The sequence below is a fragment of the Amblyomma maculatum genome, chromosome 3 (genome assembly GCF_055883805.1).
Source record: "Amblyomma maculatum isolate TAMU_Amacu chromosome 3, ASM5588380v1, whole genome shotgun sequence".
Lineage (NCBI taxonomy): Eukaryota > Metazoa > Arthropoda > Arachnida > Ixodida > Ixodidae > Amblyomma > Amblyomma maculatum.
Genome location: NC_139346.1, coordinates 206,213,544 through 206,235,906, shown reverse-complemented (window position 1 = coordinate 206,235,906; position 22,363 = coordinate 206,213,544). Strand labels below are relative to the sequence as shown.

At 48.4% G+C, this 22,363-nt stretch overlaps 1 protein-coding gene across 6 annotated transcripts in view; it reads left to right on the top strand.

Annotated features, from left to right (window-relative positions):
- Rbp6 (RNA-binding protein 6) overlaps positions 1-22,363 on the top strand; it is a 553,757-nt gene that overhangs the window by 98,367 nt on the left and 433,027 nt on the right. For all 6 annotated transcript variants that reach the window (XM_084599398.1, XM_084599400.1, XM_084599397.1 and 3 more), the window contains exon 3: positions 21,944-22,025. In XM_084599398.1, the coding sequence (XP_084455524.1) occupies positions 21,944-22,025 (82 nt within the window). The remainder of the gene's footprint in view (positions 1-21,943; positions 22,026-22,363) is intronic.

Here is a 22,363-nt window from a genome sequence, read left to right as displayed (position 1 = left end):
TTTAGTTGTGGTGGCCATCTCTTTCGGAGAGTAGGGAAGAAAGAAATGACAGGAAGAGGAGAGGGCATAGTTTGGGAAGCACCCCCCACCGCCGGAGGATTACGGCGCTGCGGCGAAATTAATTTCTCTCCCAGCTCATCAGGAATGCAGCCCGGCGGCGGCTTCCAGCTTCTCGGCTCTGCCCCAAGTCCGCGCGTTGAGCGAGCGCGCCTTGTTTGCTTATTCATGGCGCCCCCATTGAGATGGCGCGGCAGACAAATCCCTTCCGATTGCCCTCCTTCCCCACGCTCCCTACTTTCAGCCCCCACCTGTCCCCTGTGCGGGCTCTCGCTCTAATTGCCACCGCTGCCTCACTCAGCGCGGTGATCTCGCCCTTGCAGGTATAATACAGGAGCGGGTCTGCCGCCTCAGTTTAGCGGAGACACTCGGAGAGTTGCTGCTTCGCCAGCATGATCGCCCTGCTGCATGCGGAAGTTATCCTTACCTTCCCTTTTTTTTCTTACAAACAAAGGGAAAGTGGTACAGGTGCGGCGCAAAAGCGATATGCATTTGGCAAAAAAGACGTAATATAGCTAGCAAAAAAATTTGATCATGTATAAACCGTTTATTGTGGTCAGGGCATTGTCGTAGGTAGCGTTGCCTGATCTATAGCATCTGTTTAAGTCATGACACATGACAGGTAGCTTCTATGCCGCTGATATCTGCTGCCGGGAAAAGTCACAGTTCACGAATAAAAATTCTAACTTATGTTTAGGGTTATTCGTTTTCGCGTTTTATACTTTTGGAAAACCGGGGGTTAAAAATCGTGCGTTATTTTTCGACTTGATAATAGGAGAGAAATCGGGCTTTTCGTGGAAACACTCAAAAATTCGGATTTTATCGGGTTAAATTTACAAACTAATAATTTATTTGATTTGCAATAATCGGTGGGTAACAATTAGATTTATATTTTGGGTTGCTTTCAAGAAAGCATTTCATAATTCGGCTTTTCTGCCGTAATTATTACTCTCAGTGATGCGTAATGGTCAGTTTTTGGACAAGAAACATATTATTCACGTGAGCTGGTCATCGACGGTCTACAAGTCCTTATTAACATACATAATCATCTGCATGCGAAACATTTCAGTTTCCATCCGAGACCTGTCTGGTCTCAGGAGGTATTTTGGCTGAGAGAACGTTCGCATAACGTCACAGCTATCATTAGTTATCAGCAGCCGCTTCTGGAATGGAGCGAGCATGGCCCCCGGTTTCCACATTGTTAACTGGTTTTCTCCTTTGTACGAGACGTTCCCGTTTCAGAGTGCAGTCCCATTTTGTGGAGATTTTCGCGCGAAATTCTTCACAACAAGTTTTTACTAATGTGGAACTGCTCATAGGTAACCTAGACAGAACGCCTTTTGCCCGATCGCTTTTACCGATAATCGTCTAAAGCTCGTTTACTGCCTGCTGTAGCTTGACGTGTACGAGGTGATCGAAGCCTTGGCATCAGATGTTTTCTGCTTTCCAGCGTTTTCTGGGCATCTAAAAGTGGCTTGAGTGCATCTCTCATTAAAACTGTCTTCGCGTAAAGAACCTCTTTTTCAGAAAGTATCGCCCGAATGCCTTCTGCTTTGGTGCTTTCATTAAAACTTTTAACAAGTTTTTTAATGAACTACACATTTCTATGACGACAAGCGCACAAGGTCCTATGGCACAGCTGTTCCATCAATCGGAAAGATTCAGGTTTTACCCGATTTTCTAGAAACATATTCCGGGTGCAACAACCGGGTAAAATCGGGTTTTACCCGAAAACGAACAACCCTATAAACTATGCTCTCTCATTGTGTTTAAGCTTTTGCTCTTACCGCTTATATGAAGGAGTTCCACGAATAGCTGGGTGCAGCACGTTAGGACAGGTTTTCGATGCTAATGACTTTACCGGTCACTTCAGGGCGACATTACATCACGGGATTTTGCATCATGCCGCGTGTATCGTCATGTAATTTGGCGTGACTATCAGATGTTCATGTCACGTGTTACGTCAAACAGGCGCTGTCGACATTTGCGCGGACCCTGCCGCACAAAATATCAAAGTAGAAAAGCGCGAGGTTATTTCCCATTGCGTACTACATATGCACGGAAGCCTTTGAAAGCAGTTGTGATTAAATACAGCGCCACTACCGGTAACTAAGGATATCGAGCCCTAGGGAAACGCACGAACACAAGCACGCACGCGAGTGCAGTCAGTCACGGATTGTGATTCGGAACAGTGAATGCGAATCACGCGTTTGACAGCTCGGAAGGGCGCCGTACTACGAGCGAATGCCTGTCTCACGCATCTCCTACCCCCTCCCCACTTTCGGCGCATCTCTCCTCCTCCTCCTCTCTCGCTCTCTCGTTCATATGTTTCCTCGCTTTCGCACCTCGCATTTTCAGCGGAGATTTTTTCTTTTTTTCCTGTCTCTTCCGCCACGTTTTGTACTTGCGTGTTACGTTGTCAGTCACCCGTTGCTCTCTCTTTCCCTTCTTCGCTATTTTGATTTTTCGTTGTTCCCGACGGGGCCTCGCTCCGCTCTTGTCAGGCGGCGCAGCTCTATGAAGGTTATATGCAGGCAACAGCGCCGTTGAATGGCGGCTGTATGGCGCCGTCATCGAATGCCTGCGTCCCAGCCCGCGTGGCCTTTCGTCCTCTCTCGCCGAGATGCCTGGCTGTCAGACGTCCCACGTGGACGTCAGCGACTCCTCCTTTTTGCATTCGCAGGCAACAAAATACGAGACAGTTTCTCCGCAAACCAGAAAGATGGTAGACGAAAGGCGCATCAAAAACAGCCCGGAGGAGCGAAAATATGCCCTCCGCTCGCGTATACAAGATGGAAAACGGCTCTGTCTGCGAGCGTCGAGCTCTCGGCTCGCGCTCAGGACGAACAGCCCTCCCGGCCGCACTCGGCTGCGTGGGTCTGTCAGGAGGAGCCGCGTGTGCTGCTGTGGCTGCTACTGTCGGAAAAGATAAAATTCGCTTTACTCATGCTCTTCGCTCTTCCCTCTTACAGCGGCATACGCCCGTGCATTTTGTTGCCTCTTTTCGTTACAGTTCAACGGGGAACTTTTTTTCATTTTTTTTTTTTTTTTCAGTTTTACTTGATTGTTTCGTCGCTCATTTTCGTGTGTCCATTTCTGCCTTTTTCTGCAGCGTTGGCGAGGGAGCAGTGGCCGAACGTAGACGATTGGCTTTTTGCAGGCTTAGGCTGCTAGTTTGTGGCTGTCACCAGCGACGCGATCAACCAGTTAGCGTAGTTGCCTGTTGGCTAGTTAGTAGAGCTCGCGGGCCATAAGTTGTATACATTATAACGTGAGGCGCCCGCGCCGTTGAGGTGACTGCTGCTAGTTTATGCCTGAAAGATCCTCATATTCTCTCACGTCTCTAAGAAATAAAGCAGTTTGTTTTTGTGTGCCGTAGTCACTTTCTGTCATGTATGAGTCTTTTCATGTAAGCTGCATGAGAGAGAGAGAGAGAGAGAGAGAGAGAGAGAGAGAGAGAGAGAGAGAGAGAGAGAGAGAGAGAGAGAGAGAGAGAGAGAGAGAGAGAGAGAGAGAGAGAGAGAGAGAGAGAGAGAGAGAGAGCGAAGCTCGTGTGCTTTCTGAAATAGAAAAAAAAATACACGCTCGGTTGGCTGAACGCCGATGAGGTTCTATAATGGCTGTCTTTGTTTGTGCACGGTTTCTGCAGCGTCCACACGTGAAGCGACTGACAAGTAGAGTAGGTGTTAGGTAGGGAGGTTGGGAAGGGGGTGGTTGCAGAGCGTGAAATTAGCGCATACAGTGCTAGCCGGCTTCGGGACGTAGTCTGTTGACTACGCTGTTTTGTTAAACGCTCTGCAAGAAAACATTTTAGTGCTTACAGTGGCGTACTAAAGGCTGGAGTGGAAGATCTGGCGAAGAGCGTGCACATTCACGCCGCCCTCATCCGGTCACACGTACCTGTGTTTCGTCTTTTCTCTTTGTCGTCACTCGTGATATCGTTTTCTGTCGTCAGGGGATCATTCTGAGAGGTGAAATTCGGTCGTCACGACGATTATGTGAGTCTAAAAAGATATGGAGTGGTTGGGCAGGTATTGCTTGCGCTGAGATATGCAACCGTGAATTCTCCATTGTAAAACTAAGGCGCTGTTCTGTCAGCTGTTCATTCCGCGACCGAATGTTCAGTATGTATGCGAGAACTTTATTTTGTTTCTTTGCTGTGTCTGAGCCGTTCCGAATTCATCACTCACAGTAACCCCGCTCGCCTGCCTTCATATCCGTAACCGGTTGCGATACATCCTATAAGAAGTTTTAATTAGAGCGAATACGAAAGGGATCATAGATTGCAAGCTGGGCCTCATTTGAATAGCGCCGTTGACAAGCACCTCTGACTTCGCCAGTAGTCAGTGTTTAAAAACATTAATTCCCATGGTGTCTACGGTTATTCCGCTCCATTGCGGGGCCCTGTCGTGTCCACCATTGTAGTATTTACAGCGAGGGTGTCTACAAAATGGCAGACGCCATTATGGTGTCCACTTCCACGCTATGCAGCACTACGGCGTCCCCAGATATGGTACAAAAAATGGTTGTCTCCATCTTCATGGTTTCTGCCATCTCGATGTCCTCCACCAATATGGCCACCTGCAACTGCAAGCTACTGTTACGACCAAGCATCCGCATTTGCGCGCTCTATTGTTCGCCTGTGGGCATGGATAAGTTTTGTGAATATGTGGTGATGGTCCAATGGCTCTAAGTGAGCCTGTTTCCAGGAATCCTGTTTTGTAAGCATGTTTTGCTTTGTGGACAACCTGCAAATGCCAAATTGACCCTGTCAAGAGAACGTCTGGAAAAACACAAAGAAACGTCCCCCTGCGGGAAATAGCAGGAAGTGCTTTCTTTCTTTTGTTCACCCTTCCAGTCGAGAAGGGCTATCGTCCAGTGAGGAATGTCTACTTTTCAAAGGAGACGACAGAGTGACATGTCCGCTGACGTGCAGGACAAGAAAGGAGCATGACGCATACAGCCATTAAGTGATTTCCCAGGAATGCAGGAAAGATTTGCAATTGTCGAAAACGGACAATGCTGGGAGCGGATGCGGCGCCACGTGCACTCGGGTTTCTGAGAAGTAAAACCACTTGTCAGAACCAGCCTGTGGTTTCTTTGCTGAAGAATAGAAATGTACCTCCTCTCCTCGCCGTTCCCAAGCTTTTCCCGCCAACAAGTGATCACGCCCAACGAATGAATGCCGGACCAGTCAGTGCTTCAGACCATCAGTGCAGTGATGTGTTCGATTGGATGCCGATACCTGAGGGGCGTGCCCTGGATTTGGTTGGTCAGCATCTTCAGAGAGGGGCTGGACATAGGGGGTTTTAAGGACGCTGCAGAGCACGAAATGTCGCTCTGGGCCCTGGGTAAACGGCTCATCCAGTCGCTTCTCGCTATGAACTCTTAACGCTTGCCATTTTGCTGATGTACCCTTCTTTTTCGTGTAAATAATCTTGTAAATAAGTTTCTCAAAGTGCCATTAAACCTGCTTGTACATATTTCACCAACTTCAAAGATTCAATCCTACTTCAACCCCGAGTCTCTGCACGCTACCAAGTGAAGGCCGGGTCGACATAGCCCCAGCGTCACGACAACTGGTGATCAGCGGTGGGATCTGAATCTACAAGCACAACGACTGGTGACCAGCGTTGGGATCTGAATCTACAAGCCACAACATCTGGTGATTGGAGGTGGATCTGAAGCTACAAGCCACAACACCTTGTGATCGGAGGTGGCATCTCAAGCAACAAGCAGGCGCAACAATCGGCCAACAAGAAAGCAGCTCGGAACATCGATCGCATGTGTGGGTGAGTGCTTGGCTTTTCTTCTGATGTGGACCAGGTTCTAGAACAGGGTTAGATTTTAGAACTGGTAAAAAGTGTTGAAACGCCTTTAGGTTTGGTAGTTTGCACTGTTGTTTTGGAAGTAGCCGACACTCGGAGCGATCATGGACCTACAAAAGCTGCAGAAACCGGAACTGTTGCAATTGTGTGAGGAATTGGGAATTGATACAAGTGGTTTGGCACGAAAACCCTTGATTATAAAGGCAATCACTGATCTGGGAACCGATGATGAGGAGCTCAGTGAAGCATGGAACCTCATCGGTCAAAAAAAGGAGCAGCTCAGACAGCAGAAAGAGCGGGAAAAAGAGGAAAAGAAGCGTGAAAGAGAAGAAAAAAAGCTGGACCAAGAAATTGAGCTCCGGAAATTAGAACTAGAGTTGAGCAAGAGGTCGGGCAATTGTCCCCAGCTAGCGGTACCTCGTCTCAACAAGGAGGCAGATTTCAAGATGTCAAAGTACATGCAGCCATATGTGATATCAGGGGATATCGGTCTGTATCTGGCTAACTTTGAGCGAACCTGCGAAAAACTGTCCTTCCAGCGAGACACGTGGTCTCAGAGATTATTGACGGTTCTGCCCTGCGAGGCAGCGGAGGTTGTCGCGCGGCTAAGCAAGGAGGACGCGGACAACTACGAGAAGGTCAAAGCTTGCCTTCTGAGAAAGTATAGGCTTAGCGCCGAGGCGTTCAGACAACGTTTTCGGAACGCTACTAAGTCCAGGGACGAGAGTTACCCTGAATTCCTGTACAATTTAAGAGTAAATTTGGGCGAGTGGCTAAAGAGCACTGATTCCTACAGTGAGAGGGATGCTGTAGTCGAGCGAATTCTCTTGGAGCAGTTTTATAACTGCCTCCCAGAAAAAGAAAGAAATTGGTTACAGGACCGAGGCGACATTAAGTCGGCAACTGAAGCTGCCGAACTCATTGAGGACTATGCTTCGCGCCGACAATTCAGCAACCCAGTAGTGGTTAGGCCCCGCAATTCCAAGTCGAGTGTGAATAACCGTCAGAAAAGGCACTTTGCTAGATTTGCAAACGAAGAAAGGAAGGCTTCTTCAGGCAAACGCCCTAGAAAGGACGGTAGTGAGAAAGGTGGGGAAGTGACCAACGCGCAGAACACAAAGAATAAGCTTGAGGCTAGGAAGCCGCTCACATGCTTTAGGTGTAATGAGCAGGGTCACATTGCCGTCAACTGCCGGAAAGAAAAGATTGCTTTCTCGTATGTCAGTGACTGCGATGAAAATATGCAGCTTTTAGAACCCTACCTGCATGACCTAGTAGTCAACGGGAAGCCTTGCAAGGTACTGCGCGATTCGGCCGCAACGATGGATGTTGTCCATCCGACGTATGTGTCGCCTTCCGACTATACAGGACAGTGTGCGTGGATCCGCCAGGTAGTGGAGGAACAGAGTGTGTGCTTGCCAATCGCGAACGTGGTCATCGAGGGCCCTTTCGGCGAGTTAACAACCGAGGCTGCCGTTTCAGAAAAGCTGCCTAAGTGCTATCCGTATTTGTTTTCCAACAAATCGGACATGCTACTGCGAAAGAGGGGCATCCTTTTCGGAGACAGTGTTGTGCAAGCATTAACACGTTCAAAGGCGCGAGAACTAGCTACACTGCTCATACCAGAAAATTCCACAGCGGAGGAAACGGCAGTTAAAACAGTGGTCTATGTGGAAGATAGCGGGTCAGAAAACTTTGAGAGCGAGGCATCTCAAATAAGTCAACTTGAAAGTGAATTTGATGAGACGCGGAATGAGGACGTTCTTGAGAATAACCTCTTGCCGCCAGTGTCTAGTAATCTCACGAGACTTTTAAGTGGAACCCGAGAGGACTTAACTATGGAGCAAGCCAATGATCCCAAGAATAAGCTCGAAGTACAGTGGGAAGGACCTGCTGAAGTCGTTGCAAAGCTTTCTGACACTAACTACGCAGTGAAAATCCCCGATAGGCGTAAAGCAGTGCGCATTTATCATTGCAGTCTTATGAAGCCCTATGAGCAGAGGGAAACCATGGTAAATCTAACGTTAAACCTTCCTGAGGAGATTGGGGATAACTTGATTTGCCTCAGCGGAAAAGGAAGCAACGCTCAGGAGCTTCACAAAAAGACGGAGCAGAGAGGAGAACTAAAGAAATCCCAGCTGTCCGATCTGGGCGAGATAATAACAGAGTTTGAGGCCTGCTTCGTGGACAGGCCAGACAGAACTGATTTGACTGAGCACGATATTGAGCTGACTTCAGACGTGCCAGTGCGATCAAGGTGCTACCGATTCTCGCCAAGGCAAAGAGAAATTCTGGATAGGGAAGTAACTCGCATGCTGGAATTGGGAGTAATAAAACCCTCGGAAAGCGATTATGCTTCGCCTATGATCTCAGTAGAAGCTCCAGGTAAAGACCCTAGGCCTGTGGTAGACTACCGAAAGCTAAATTCTCTCACCAGGGATCAAGTGTATCCTATTCCGAATATTGAGGAGAGGGTAGAACAGGTCAGTAGAGCGGCATATGTGACTACGCTGGACCTTACTCGAGGATACTGGCAAGTACCGCTCACTGAACGCGCCAGCAGATACGCGGCTTTCGTCACTCCGACGGGCAGCTACCAGCCAACAATGATGAGTTTCGGGCTCAAAAATGCTCCATTTTGTTTTTCCCGACTCATGGATAGGGTTTTAAATGGGTGTGAAACATTCGCGGTGCCTTATTTAGATGACATTGCGGTTTTTTCCGACTCATGGGCGGACCATATGGTACATCTAAGAGCTGTACTGAGCCTTTTGCGCCAAGCTGGACTAACCGAAAAGGCCGAGAAATGTTGCCTGGCAAGGGCGACCGTGGACTACTTGGGTCACAATGTAGGTCAAGGTTTCAGGAAACCCAGCGAGATTAAGATTTCTGCGGTAGCAGACTACCCGCGGCCGAGCACGAAGACGGAAATTCGGGCATTCTTAGGTCTGACTGGGTACTACAATCACTACATCCCTAACTATTCAGCTTTGGCTAGCCCTCTGACCGACGCTCTCCGCAAGACAGAACCGACAAATGTAGTCTGGGACGAACAAAAGGAAGCCTCCTTCGTAAACCTGAAGGCTGTGCTGATTAGCCGTCCGGTATTGCGAGCTCCAGACTATGGCCGAGAATTCACGGTCCAGTGTGATGCCAGTGATCGAGGGTTAGGTGCTGTTCTCTGCCAGAGAGATGACGACGGTAATGAGCACCCCGTGCTCTACTTGAGCAGAAAGCTGAGTTCTAGAGAGAGGGCTTATTGCGCGTCAGAGAAAGAGTGCGCTTGCATTGTATGGGCCATTCAAAAAATTGCAGTGCTATCTTGGAGGGGCCAAATTCACCATAGAGACGGACCATTGTCCCCTAGCTTGGCTGCAAACTGCGACATCGAAGAACAGTCGCCTTCTTAGGTGGAGCTTGATTTTACAGCAGTACAATTTTGAAATAAGATACAAAAAGGGGAAGTTAAATGGGAATGCGGACGCGCTTAGCCGCTGTTTCTAAGCAGTCCGAGGTGTTCCTCACCATGTATCCAAATTGATAATCAGGTTTTTATTTTTTTTCTCTCGTACGCTTGTATATGTGTGACTAGGTAAAGCAGCACGTTTGGTTTTCTAGGAATACGTGGGTCCTGAACGTCTTGAGAGTGGGCTTTTCTCGAACAACAATGGCAGTTTTCTTTTAACCTGGTCTCTTCAGACGGGAGCCGAGTGCTTGCTTCGACATGTGGTTGAGTTTCAGACAGCTCGAGCAATTTGGCCTACAACAATCAAGACAACGCGACAAGCAACAGCGAGCTTCAAGCGTTCACGTGCAGGCCATTAAGTCGTCTCTTCATGCAGCAGCTGGGACTGCTGCCCTCCGAGTCTCTTCTGGCGGGGGAGGAGGCTGTTACGACCAAGCATCCGCATTTGCGCGCTCTATTGTTCGCCTGTGGGCATGGATAAGTTTTGTGAATATGTGGTGATGGTCCAATGGCTCTAAGTGAGCCTGTTTCCAGGAATCCTGTTTTGTAAGCATGTTTTGCTTTGTGGACAACCTGCAAATGCCAAATTGACCCTGTCAAGAGAACGTCTGGAAAAACACAAAGAAACGTCCCCCTGCGGGAAATAGCAGGAAGTGCTTTCTTTCTTTTGTTCACCCTTCCAGTCGAGAAGGGCTATCGTCCAGTGAGGAATGTCTACTTTTCAAAGGAGACGACAGAGTGACATGTCCGCTGACGTGCAGGACAAGAAAGGAGCATGACGCATACAGCCATTAAGTGATTTCCCAGGAATGCAGGAAAGATTTGCAATTGTCGAAAACGGACAATGCTGGGAGCGGATGCGGCGCCACGTGCACTCGGGTTTCTGAGAAGTAAAACCACTTGTCAGAACCAGCCTGTGGTTTCTTTGCTGAAGAATAGAAATGTACCTCCTCTCCTCGCCGTTCCCAAGCTTTTCCCGCCAACAAGTGATCACGCCCAACGAATGAATGCCGGACCAGTCAGTGCTTCAGACCATCAGTGCAGTGATGTGTTCGATTGGATGCCGATACCTGAGGGGCGTGCCCTGGATTTGGTTGGTCAGCATCTTCAGAGAGGGGCTGGACATAGGGGGTTTTAAGGACGCTGCAGAGCACGAAATGTCGCTCTGGGCCCTGGGTAAACGGCTCATCCAGTCGCTTCTCGCTATGAACTCTTAACGCTTGCCATTTTGCTGATGTACCCTTCTTTTTCGTGTAAATAATCTTGTAAATAAGTTTCTCAAAGTGCCATTAAACCTGCTTGTACATATTTCACCAACTTCAAAGATTCAATCCTACTTCAACCCCGAGTCTCTGCACGCTACCAAGTGAAGGCCGGGTCGACATAGCCCCAGCGTCACGACACTACATACCAAGTCGTGTACACAAGTTGCATCCTGCAGCCAGAAAATCATTTTGCTAAACAACGAATTTCGTTTTGTACGCACCTCGTAGTACACGAATGCATGAGCACCTGACGAGCCTCGTGTTCTTCAAATATGCAGCAAACAAAAGCTAGTAGTAAAACAAGAAAAAAAAAAAGGATTGCCGGATCCGTGTGGTGACAGCTGCGCCGGTTGCAGCAGCTCCCGTTCGCTGCTCGCCTCGACGGCGACGACAGGACGCTTGGGAGGAGCACATCGTTGGGCCTGCCGTATACTTTTCCGCGAGCGGAGCCGAGCAGGGCGACAGGCGAGCCAACCACGCAAAGGTCGAGAATGGGCGGAAAGCGAAGGCGCGCTGCGCCCTTGCCGGGTCCGGAATGAGCTTGCGTTCGTTTTTCTTTTTTTTTTTTTTTGCTTTGAAGAACACTCTTATGGGCCTTTGAGCGTGCATTTATTTGTGTATGGGCGTGACTCCTGTGTGAATTGTTTCACTTCGTACTAGTCATGCTCTCCTTGAATTGTCTGGCAAGCAGCTAACCAGACTGACCCGTCAGGTGAACATTAAAGGTTCAGACCTTCTTCTCAGCGTGTTCTACTGCTTTCCTTCACTCCCATGATCCGTGCTTATTTCTGTCAACATGGCTGAGGTTCAGCTGAAAACAAATTTGTAGAGCTAAGCTTAGAGGGAAAGCAAGTTGGCATCAGTACGGCCGAGAGGTCTGGGGAAGCGGGAGGGGGGGCACGTTTTAACGTTTCACGGGCACGCTTTGGCTTCTCCTATTTGAACTCGGCGTTCTTCCACCTGTGTTCTTCGGTTCCATCGCATTCCATGCGGGTGAGGTCGATGAGGTGGATGCAAGCAAACAGGACGGCAATGCTGGAACAAACAAACATGTATGAAGACATTTTGTGCACGCGACAAGGCAACCAAGAGCACAAAGTCAATTTCTACTGACATGTCGAACGTCAGAGCATCGCGCAGTGCCACTTTCTAGTCGAACCTTGTTTGCGCTTCGCGGCCTTATCCGAAGTAGCAGCGTCCCTTGCGGCGGCGCTGTACTCCCGTACATATATAACCACGCGCGAGCTTTCGCTCGTCGGCCGCCGACTTCCATTCTTGGCAATATTCGAATCGAGGGTGTCATAACGTTAGAGCACAACGAAATAAAAAGCAAAGCGCTCACTACATCAGCAGCACCGAGTCACTGAACTGCGATAGAACTCCGGCTACTTAGCGAGCGACTCACCGCGGCCGTATTTGTACACATGCCGCTGCCGCATTTATACATCCATCCAACTGTCGGCCGGCAGCCTGTGCGGGTCGGTGTAAAGCACGCTACTGTGTCTGTATATGTATTTCATATGCCTTCTCCCACATTGTCACCCATCATGACCTTCTTTCTTCTCTCCTTCCCCTTCCCCAGTGCAGAGTAGCAGGCCAGATTTGAATTATTCCGGCCAACCTCTCTGCCTTTTCCTTTTAATAAATCCATCTATCTATCTATTGCTCACTTTGCTCTACATTCCATCGCCACCATGCTATCACAGTTCTCTTAACTCTCCGTTTTTCACCTTTCCACGCCTGAAGTTCCGCCCTCTGACACCGACCTCGCCGATGTCTTATATGTGGCCATTTAGCTAAGTTAACAATGGCTAGGTTCTCTTTATAGTACAGAACGCGACAAATGTACACGGCTTATAGTCCGAAGGTGTTTCTTTTTATTGGCAGAAATTGACACCTGAGGATGGAGCTGGCTGCTCCACCATAGTGAAGTGAAAAAAGATTGGCTGGCTTATGGGATCTAACGTACCAAAGTAACCCAGGCTATAAGGAGCTCTGTAAAGGAGGGCTCAGCAAATTTCTTGACCGAACTCAGAAGGAAGAACTTAGCTGAAAAAAAAAAAACAACTATGCAATATAACTGCATTATTGCAACACTGAACCAGAGAATTATAATATAATATAATATAATATAATATAATATAATATAATATAATATAATATAATATAATATAATATAATATAATATAATTTAATATAATATAATATAATATAATATAATATAATATAATATAATATAATATAATATAATATAATATAATATAATATAATATAATATAATATAATATAATATAATATAATATAATATAATGCTGTGTATATTCTGCAACACGTCACGCCATTTTAGAGTGTTGCTGCTGCTTCTCTTCCGGTCACCAGGCAGCATGGCAGTGGTGCGTGGGTCCATGAAGCGCGCTCACAGGCCCACGCGTCCTTCTCACTTGTATGACATTCTTCCCGCGTTTTATCTTCGCGCAGCCTCGCTCTCCGTCTCGTGCCACGCGCAGGTCTTGCTCTCGGTAGGATCGCGTGCTGCATGCTCCGTCGCTTCGAATGGTGCGGCAGTCGAGGAAAATATCAATAGCAGAGAGGGCTGGGAAGCCCTGCTGCGGAGCGAGACCCCGCTCGGCAGCAACAAGCCGTCCGCTTGGGGGCCGAGGCCGCGAAAAGACAAAATCTCTTTGTTAGCCTTTAGTCGCGGAGGCTCCAGCCCCCATCCCCTAGACCCGCGTGCCGGGGGTGGGGAGTAAGGGGCCTCTATTTAAGGTGGATAATAAAAGTTGTCATCCATCCATCCATCTGTCACTACTGAGGAGTTTGCGCCGGTTTATCTAGGGCCGAAACAATCGTGAAGGCGGTTTCCATGTCAGAGGAGTTAGGGGAGGACATGTAGATATAATGACGATAATGACATCGAGGCCTTTGTACGGGGCGCCCTGGAAAACGCCAGTAAAGGATTGAAACTACAATGAACGCAATAGGACGAAATAAAAAGTATACACGAGCTGACTGATTACTGTAGCCAAGGCTGTGGCCAATCACGAGGTGATCTGATGTGCGAAGTCACTTCCTGCTGGGCACGGTTCATCGCAGTAGCTTCCATACCAATGCGCGGTTTCTCCGAAGAAGCCCGTGTAGCTGGTTTATATAGCGGTGCGCGGCGGCTTTCTTTTCCACGCGCCATACAGTTAAGCGCGTGTGTCGGCGAAGCCTGCAAGAAGGCAACACGGAAACTACGGCTTCTTGCCTGTGCATCTCCGAGAGCGGAGGAGAGGTTACGGGCGTCGTGGTGGGAGGCGAGATTTCTCCGAGATGCGCGCTTGCTTCCTCGGGGGAGCGAAGCTGTGTTACACAACCGATCGGAGGCGAGATAAACCCGGCTTCGCACTGCGGGCAGCCGCCGTTTGGTGGCGCTGCAAAACGGTAGGCGTTGTAGGCGTTTGACTGCGCGCGCAGACGAGCGCCATGCGGCAACCGCCTGCTAACACTCGACAACAACCGCAGTTAACTGCACATTGTTCCAAGCGTAGGTGCATTTTATGCGGCGTCTATGTGTTTATACGGTTACATGCCCGTCAGTTTTATCGAATTTTGTCATCTGCCGCGTCGCCTAGGACAGTTCGGATGATAGCGCTTGCGTGGGTGCGCTTGACGTAGCGTCGACGAGATAGAATTCATATTTAATGGCATCGGATCGGATTGTTTTAGCATACCGACAGTATACCGTCCATTCGGTGCTAGTGCGATTCAGTTTTATAGACCTTGCGGAAAAAAAAAGAAGCAAAAAAAAAAATTGCCGAAGCTGTATGAGCCACTGTGTAGCGCAGGTGTGAGCGTTGGAACAAGGAAATAAAAACGGCCATTAAAGGACATAGACAAACAGTGATTTCTCTAACCTTCCCACTGCAAGTGCATCGCTTCTCACCTGACCTCAATTCCATGTTGTTTTTTTCTAGCGAGATAGAACGTCAGGCATAATGGGCTCTATGCCGACACGGATGATGCCGCTAAAATATGTTCGCCTAAAAACTCCCTCGGCTACAATCAGCGCCGAAACACTGCCGTTCTGTCGCCGCCGTTCAGAGCAAAAGATACGAATAAATAAAAGCAGTCATCAGCAGCAGCAGCAGCCTGACTACACCAACTGCAGGGGAAGTGGTTCTCAGATATCCCTCCAATTAGCCCTGTCCTGTGCTAGCTGCGTCCACGTGACCCCTGCGAACTTCTTCACCTCATCCGCCCACCTTTCTGCTGCAGCCTGCTCGGCTTGATTTTCCTTGAAATCTAGTCTGTTACCCATAGCAACCATCGTTTACTTCATCTTTGCAAAGATTGTCCTGCCCATGCACGGTACTACATCTAGACGATTCGACTAGAATGTCAGTAACTCAAGTTTGTTCCCTGGCCCACTCAGCACAATTCAGGTCTCTCATCGTCACACCTGCCATCTTTCATTCCATAGCTCTCTGCGATGTCCTCAATTTAAGCTGAACCCTTTTCCTTAGTCTCCAAGTTTCTGCCCTAGGTTAGTACCAGTAAAATACAGCTGTTTTGTAGCTTTCTTATGAGGGATACTGGCGAATAACCATAGTTCATGACCTGTGAGTACACCTGCCAAATGCGCTCCATCCAATTCCTACTAACGCGATAAAGTTAAGGTCCGGTTAATCAGAAAGCACGGCGTTTGTCGGCGTTGTGAGAGAAAAAGACTGATTGGTCGAGAGGAGTCGTGACAGTGAAGTCTCTTAAAAAAAAAAAAAAAAAAAAAAAACGGAATATCAAAGGGTAAAATCGAACCTTTGACCCTTGGGTCACAAATGAGATTGACATACTAACTCTCCTCCAACGAGGCGCTTACGTTAGTTATTTCGACTGGGTTAAAATATGAGGACAATAAACGTGCAGATGCCTGAAAAATAATCCGCCAGAGGACACCCCTGCGACCGTAGGGACACTTTAAATGCTCTTAAAGTGAACTTAAGGAGTGCCCAGCAGTCTCGGAAGAGAACAGCAGTTTAGGATAGGTGGAGTGGCGATGGAAGGGCCGAGAGAGTACCTCTACATAGAGTCAGTGGTCAACGAAGATCTGGACGGCAAGAGTGAAAAGAGTTGTATTTATTTCACTCTCTCAGTCCGCATCTTCGTTCACTACCAACCCTATGCAGAAGAATTCTCTCCGCCACTTTCATCGCCACTCTGCCTATCGTAAACGGTTGTTCCCTTCTCTCGGAGATTGTTGAGCACAACTTAAGTTGTATGCATCTTATTTTTTAAACCCACAATTCTGCTTTGCCTGTCTACATCATTGTTCATGTTTTCCGATTCATCCTTTGAGTTTCATAGCAAGACAATGTCATCAGTGAATCGCATTGTTAAGTTATACTGGCGTTCATTCTCATCTCTTCCCGATTCAGGTCTCTAACACTGCCTGGAAACTTGGAGTGAATAGCACTCGACGGATAATGTCTTGCTGCCTAACACTCCTTCCTTAATGAAATTTCATTACTTTCCTTATGAACAAGACTATGATGGCTGTGCCGCCGCTATGGATACCATCCAGCGTTTTTACATATGACCCTTCTACACCCTGGTTCGCCAATGCCTGCGTGACTGACGAGGCTGCGGCGATGGTGAAGTTATATAAAATCGCGGACAGTGGAGCTGATCGGTACGCACCGCCGCGAGCTCGAATCCTACCAAAAGACATAATTAAAGAAGTAAAAATGTGTTAACCAGCCTTTTCTGGCTCTTGTGGAGGGCAGAACATGCGCCATGATATGTAATATACAAAACAAAATTATCTTTTGCGATCGAGGAATTCGATCGACAAATGAAGCAGAGAAGGATCCGCGGTTTTTTCACTCACTGCCCTGCTGCGAGTGACACATGATGGAGAAGTTGGCGTGCGAGTTTGTGTTCTGTGTACGTTATCGCGCTCTACTTTCAGCGCTTCGTCGAGCGAGCTAATCTTTGCTCAGCGTTTGTTTTCCAAAACGGGGCCATTTGTTAGCATAGGCTCGCTTCCGTTTGAACCGGCAATTATTGCTTTCCTTTATTTGGTTAAAACAAACCTGCCTTCCTTGCGCGCTTGCTCGACTCGCGGTGGATTGGGGTCCACTAATACTATCTTCCAAGGCACCGAATCGTATGCGCTTTTTCAGATTTAGCTCGTATTCGAGAACTTAATCGGAAAATCCGGCCTCTATCACTGTTTTTCTCACGCTCGATATTTCTCTCTTACTCCTGACTCGCGATTTTGTCGAAGATTGGGGGCTGTTCGCCATGACGGCTGAGACTTTCTTACTCTAATCCACAACGAAAATACTCATTTGAAAGGCCTTCACATCTCTCGTAATGGGGTGAGAATATTAACCACGTCTCGCAGGGCGAAGCAGGGGGTTGTCTTCGGCGTATGCAGTTTGCTCGCGAGCTCTGGCCCTGCCGCTCCCAGACGCACATCGCCAGGAAAAGATCAATACGATTTGCATGCCGCGCTGCCTGGGTGCTTTGCCTCTTTGCTTGCTCGGAGCCAGGAATTGCCGCTTTGCAATGTCGGCAACCAGCCTCCCGGCCACCCTCTCATTATGCCTTTTTGTTCCTTTTTGCGAGCGTGACCTTTAGCAGAGTGGTCGAAGCCAAGTGGCTTGGAGATGAATTGGTTATGCACATCTCGTGAAAAGGAGCTAACTGGTGTACATATCTTCGTGCGGACTAGCGTTCTATTTTGTTTGCTCTCAATCAGTTTTGAAATGGTTTTATTGCGAACAGAGTCATCGTTAAAAAAGTGGCCAACCGAAAAAGCGCCGTTGCGGGATTCAGAAGATGAATCTGCGCTAGTAAAAAGATTTGCAGCGCTAAAAGACGACTCAGAGAAAAAGATGCAATTCTTTTAGCGCTGCAAATCTTTTTAGTAACTATGAACCAACAAGCCCAGCTTGGAGTCTTGCTATGAATCTGCGCGCCGCTGAGTAGTGCATACTCTGTTCTTTCTTTCTTTCTTTCTTTCTTTCTTTCTTTCTTTCTTTCTTTCTTTCTTTCTTTCTTTCTTTCTTTCTTTCTTTCTTTCTTTCTTTCTTTCTTTCTTTCTTTCTTTCTTTGTGGAGCTGCTCCTGGGATCCTACACAGGTGATTAGAAGTCACGGATGAGTGCTGTAGAAGACTTCCATGTTTTTCTAAAGCAGGCTTTTTTCTCCTCTCTTTAACAACACACCGCGACAGTGCGAAAAAAATTTTTTTTTGGTCTTCTTCCGACATGTATCCACGTTAACGAACAAAACTTTTCTTGTCTTTACCCGTATCAGGACTTCTCCGGCTGCGTTATTCGCGTCTCTCTCTTCCTGTCTGCCTTTATGAAACCCTCGCGTAGCGATGACGATGCCGCCGTCGTGTACGCCCCCCTCCTCCGTGAGCGGCGTCTGCTTCCGTACACCTGTCTCGCATTCTGGCAGCCGATCTCGCCCTGCGAGCAGCAGCTGTTTTCCGCCGGCTGAAGGACGCGCGCTGCTCTTTTTGTGCTATCTCTTTTTTTTCCCTTTTAGCGTTCGCTTTCGCTGCGCTCCCCTTCTGATGCGCGGCCTCCGACACAGCCGCGCGTACATCGTGTCGAGACGCGGCTTGCGTAATTAAATTTCTCGCGCAGTAAAATAAAGCTACGTATGCAGGCGATGCGGATGAACTGCGTGCGCGGGGTGGGATGTCTTGCAGGCCACTCGCTTGACGTCCGCGCTAGTGATAATAATAGCAAAGAGAGAGAGAGAGAGAGAGAGAGGATTAAAAGTAAGAGACGAATACAATTTTACAGATTAACAGTGTTCGGTTTATTTAACCTTAACAACGTCCGAATGCGATGGATGTGCGCAGAGGAAAGAAGTGAAGGTTGGTTGCGGCAAGGGTACAGGAAATGGACGTGAAAGGATAGCCGGTAAAAGCTGTATACTCTTCTGCTTGCGGTGTTCCGCTTTTGAAATCAGAGAAAATGTACCGAGAGATATGGGTTCCTTTTTCGAAACCTCACTGACAATGCAGTGCACAATACATCACCTATGTTGCTTGATTTCTTTATTTAGAGCTTCTGGAAATCTATCGTAGAGTGCGCTGGAGATTAAAAGATATGAGTAGAAATGATATGGGTACGGTCGAGATCAAAAGCTGCGGATGGAGTTCAAAAAAAAAAATAAAGAAAACAGAAGTTGCCAGCGCTGGGCACACAGACCTTAGTATCTAGTCACTCTCGGCACCCGGCTGATATTTGCGCCGCCACGTCTCTTTTCCTCGCGCATGTGTTCATATGGTTGTGTGTGCGTGAGAGAGAGAGAGACAGAGAGAAAGAGAGAGAGAGACAGACAGACAGACAGACAGAGAGAGAGAGAGAGAGAGAGAGAGAGAGAGAAATGGAAACTATGGTTTGTGAATGGTGTGCTCTGCCGGAGAGGTATAATATGGTTGCGCAAATCGTGCGCGCTTGTGCACCTGCGACCGGGAGCGAACGCGTTCGCATGGTACTTGGAAAATGCGATTGAAACCCCTATAGTCGCTGCCTCACTCTTCTTTCAGAACGCACGGTATTCGCCAATTAATAATCACTTTGTTCTCTTGGGCAAGCTGCCTGCCTAATAACAGTTTTATTAGCTTGCGAAGCAGCAAGTATTTTCGTTCTTCGTGCAAACGTTTCATGCAATGAGCGGTTTTCTGTCTTGTCTAATAACTAAAAAGTGCTCCGGAACACCGCGGCGGACAACTTCGTCCGCCTTATTAAAACTCAGACCGTTATCCCAGCGCGTTTGCTCTTCAGAGCGTCGCTGACTATCCCCGTGGGATACATTCCTCGCTGGCCCGCCCCGTCCCACGCGTTGCCTGCTGACGAGGAATGGCGAGGAACTGCGTATAGTTTCCTGACGTTGAGCCGAGGCTCGTTCGCTCTCTTCTTCGAGCCGTGCCCTGCCCACGTCGCCGCCCTATTCCGCTTCGCACATTCCAGCTACCGCCGTTTTCTGTCGGTTCATTGCTTTATTTGCAATAATCATTAGTGACCAGTGCTGCACTGTCAGTTCGTTCTCCCCGTGTCGTGTTGGTTTAGGGGTTGCAGCATGCATGTAGCACAGTTCATTTAAATCATTTCTATCGACAACTGTTTTTGGCAGACATAGTAGTAAGAGTAGACGGGCTAGGCAGTGACGGCGACCAGGAAGATTAAGCCACGGGTTTGTTTCTTCGCCCCTTTCGCGAAACCAGGGAGCGCTACTCCGGTAAAACAATTTTGATTGCAGCTCTGGATATCATTCCTGGCCCTTTCAGGCCAGATGTTAGCGGCGTACATCGCAAGCGTAACGGGCATTTCGCACGCCCTTCATTTTTCTTTCTAAAAGAAAAAAGAAAAACTCGAAATCTTTCATTTAGAAATTCACGCCTCCAGATAGCGTCCGACACAAGTGAGCACTTCTTTGAGAATGAGCTGGGTAAATATTGCTATGCATGCTGATGCTTATTCCTGGTACAGGGAGTACAACACGGTCCATTAAGTAGTCGAGCGCACCCGCGCATCTAGGAGTGGGCCGAAGGCATCCCGTCACCTCCTGCTGGTAACCCACAAGCGCTGGGGTGTGCTACCGGCCCATGCATGACACTCCGTTTGGCAGTAGACGCAGGCGCACGCTGTACCACGCGCTCACCAAGTCCCCGCTATGGACCGTTTTCGGCGTCTCCCCAACGATGTGCGTGCGCGTGTGTGTGTGTGTGTGCGCGCGTGTGTGTGTGTGCGTTTGTGTGCGTGCGTGCGTAGCGCTGTGGCCCGTTAATTGGGACGGGGTCGGCATCGTGGTGGCGGCCCCGACCGTCTTCATTCTGTCGACACGGCGTTGATCGATGCGGCCGCTGCATCCCGGCTCTGCACGTCGCCACCTCTCGTCTCCGGCTGCTCTTGTTTGCGCTTTTCTTGTGCACTGGCTGCTTCGCTGGCGCGCACCCCGGGTGTGGTGTCCTCCTGTCGGCGGATGTGTCGCTCAGCTTGCGATAGCTAGCTGGCTCGCTGGGAACCATCTCCCCCCGCACGCACTCGCAAGCACCTTGGGCCGGATGGGTTCCCGCTGGGGATTGACGACGATGTGGAGGGGGAGGAACAATGGTCCGAAACAATGTGCGGCCGCCGCCATCCTCCCTTTGTTTCTTCCGCACTTTATTCATTCGCGGCGGCGGATGGGAGAAGAAGCGGTGCGATTCGCGCCCGCTGCTTTGGCATGTGTGTCAGTCGGTGACGTGCCACGTCGTCGCGCATCACCAGATTGGGGAGGAAACAATAAGGGATGGCCACATAAAAGTAGACTTTACGCCTTCACATCATAGAAATATGTTTTTAGAAGTCTCTTTAATTTACACCGGTTCGAAACAGGCCTGCACGTCTTTGTTAATTAGCGAAGAAATTAAGCCAACGTGCGGATTGTGACGCTGCTCTTGGGGATAATATGCGAGTAGTTGTTCATTAGCCTCCGCTCAAGCGCAGCTGTGCAGTTTCAGAGTAAAACTGTCCTGGCCATGGAAAGGACTGTGAGGAAAAAACTCTGCTTTAAAGATTCTGTAGAAGGCGCTGTCTAGTTTGCCTCTGAACCATGCGGATGTTCTCAGGTGGGGCTAATGAGGAATTACTCTCCTTCTGTAAATTTACTCCGTTCTGGAGGATTCCCACAACCTCATTAGGCTGGCCTTCTTTGAAGCGGCCGAAATTGGGATGGCCATTGGCATGTGGAATGGCCAATGGGCCTGAAACATAAAACGAACGTCGCTATCGAAAAGAGGTCGAGCTGCGTGTAATTTTACGTTGCCACACCTTTCCATGTATATTACCTGCCATTCGGCATTTGCAGCCGCGAAGCTTTCGCAGGAGAAGTTTCTTCTAAGAAAAAGTCTCTCTCTCTCTGTAGATATATGTTCAGAGGATCACACTGAAAAACTTGAAACATATTTATTTCGACGTATCGGTCGTAGCAAGACCTTTCTCAAGTTTTTGAATGTGACTCTTTGAACATACTACTTTTAATCAGTTGTCTTGAAAACGTTTGATATCGCTAATATATATATATATATATATATATATATATATATATATATATATATATATAGAAAGAGAGAGAGTGAGAGGGAGGGAGGGAGTATGAATACCGACCTTCTTTACACAGGCTTTTTGACCGGGATAATTTGACGTGTTTCTGAAAATGCACTGTTTACCTAAACGTGTCCATTGGTGCTAGTATAGAAAAAAAATTGTCGGTTGTTTTCTATTCCGTTCATTTTCTCGCACCACGTCTGACGTCTTCCCTTGCTTCCTGTCTTTTCAGAAGGATTACGGGAGTACTTCAGCAAGTTTGGCGACATCACGGAAGTCATGGTCATGAAAGACCCCTCGACACGGCGCTCCCGGTGAGTTTGAGTTCGCTATATGCGCTATATCTGCGCTATATGCAATGAATTCAACGGCGGTCTCGTTGGCTAGTATGCCGTACACTTACCAGAAGATCTCGGACATTCTCCATGAAAGAGTTCTTGAACGTAATGTTTAGACTGCGGCTCTTATTCGCCCGTTAGGCGGTTGGGCCGCGTGTCCGTTGGCGCCGGCTTAACCCAGTAAAAGAGTCAAGAGCCGAAAGAATTTGCCAGAAGGAAAAGAAGCGCCAAGAGCTCTGTGCCTCTCGCTCAGCGGACACTCAAGACGGCCTGCTGGGCAGAATGCGAGCCTCACCTAGGCCAGGATCAGCAAA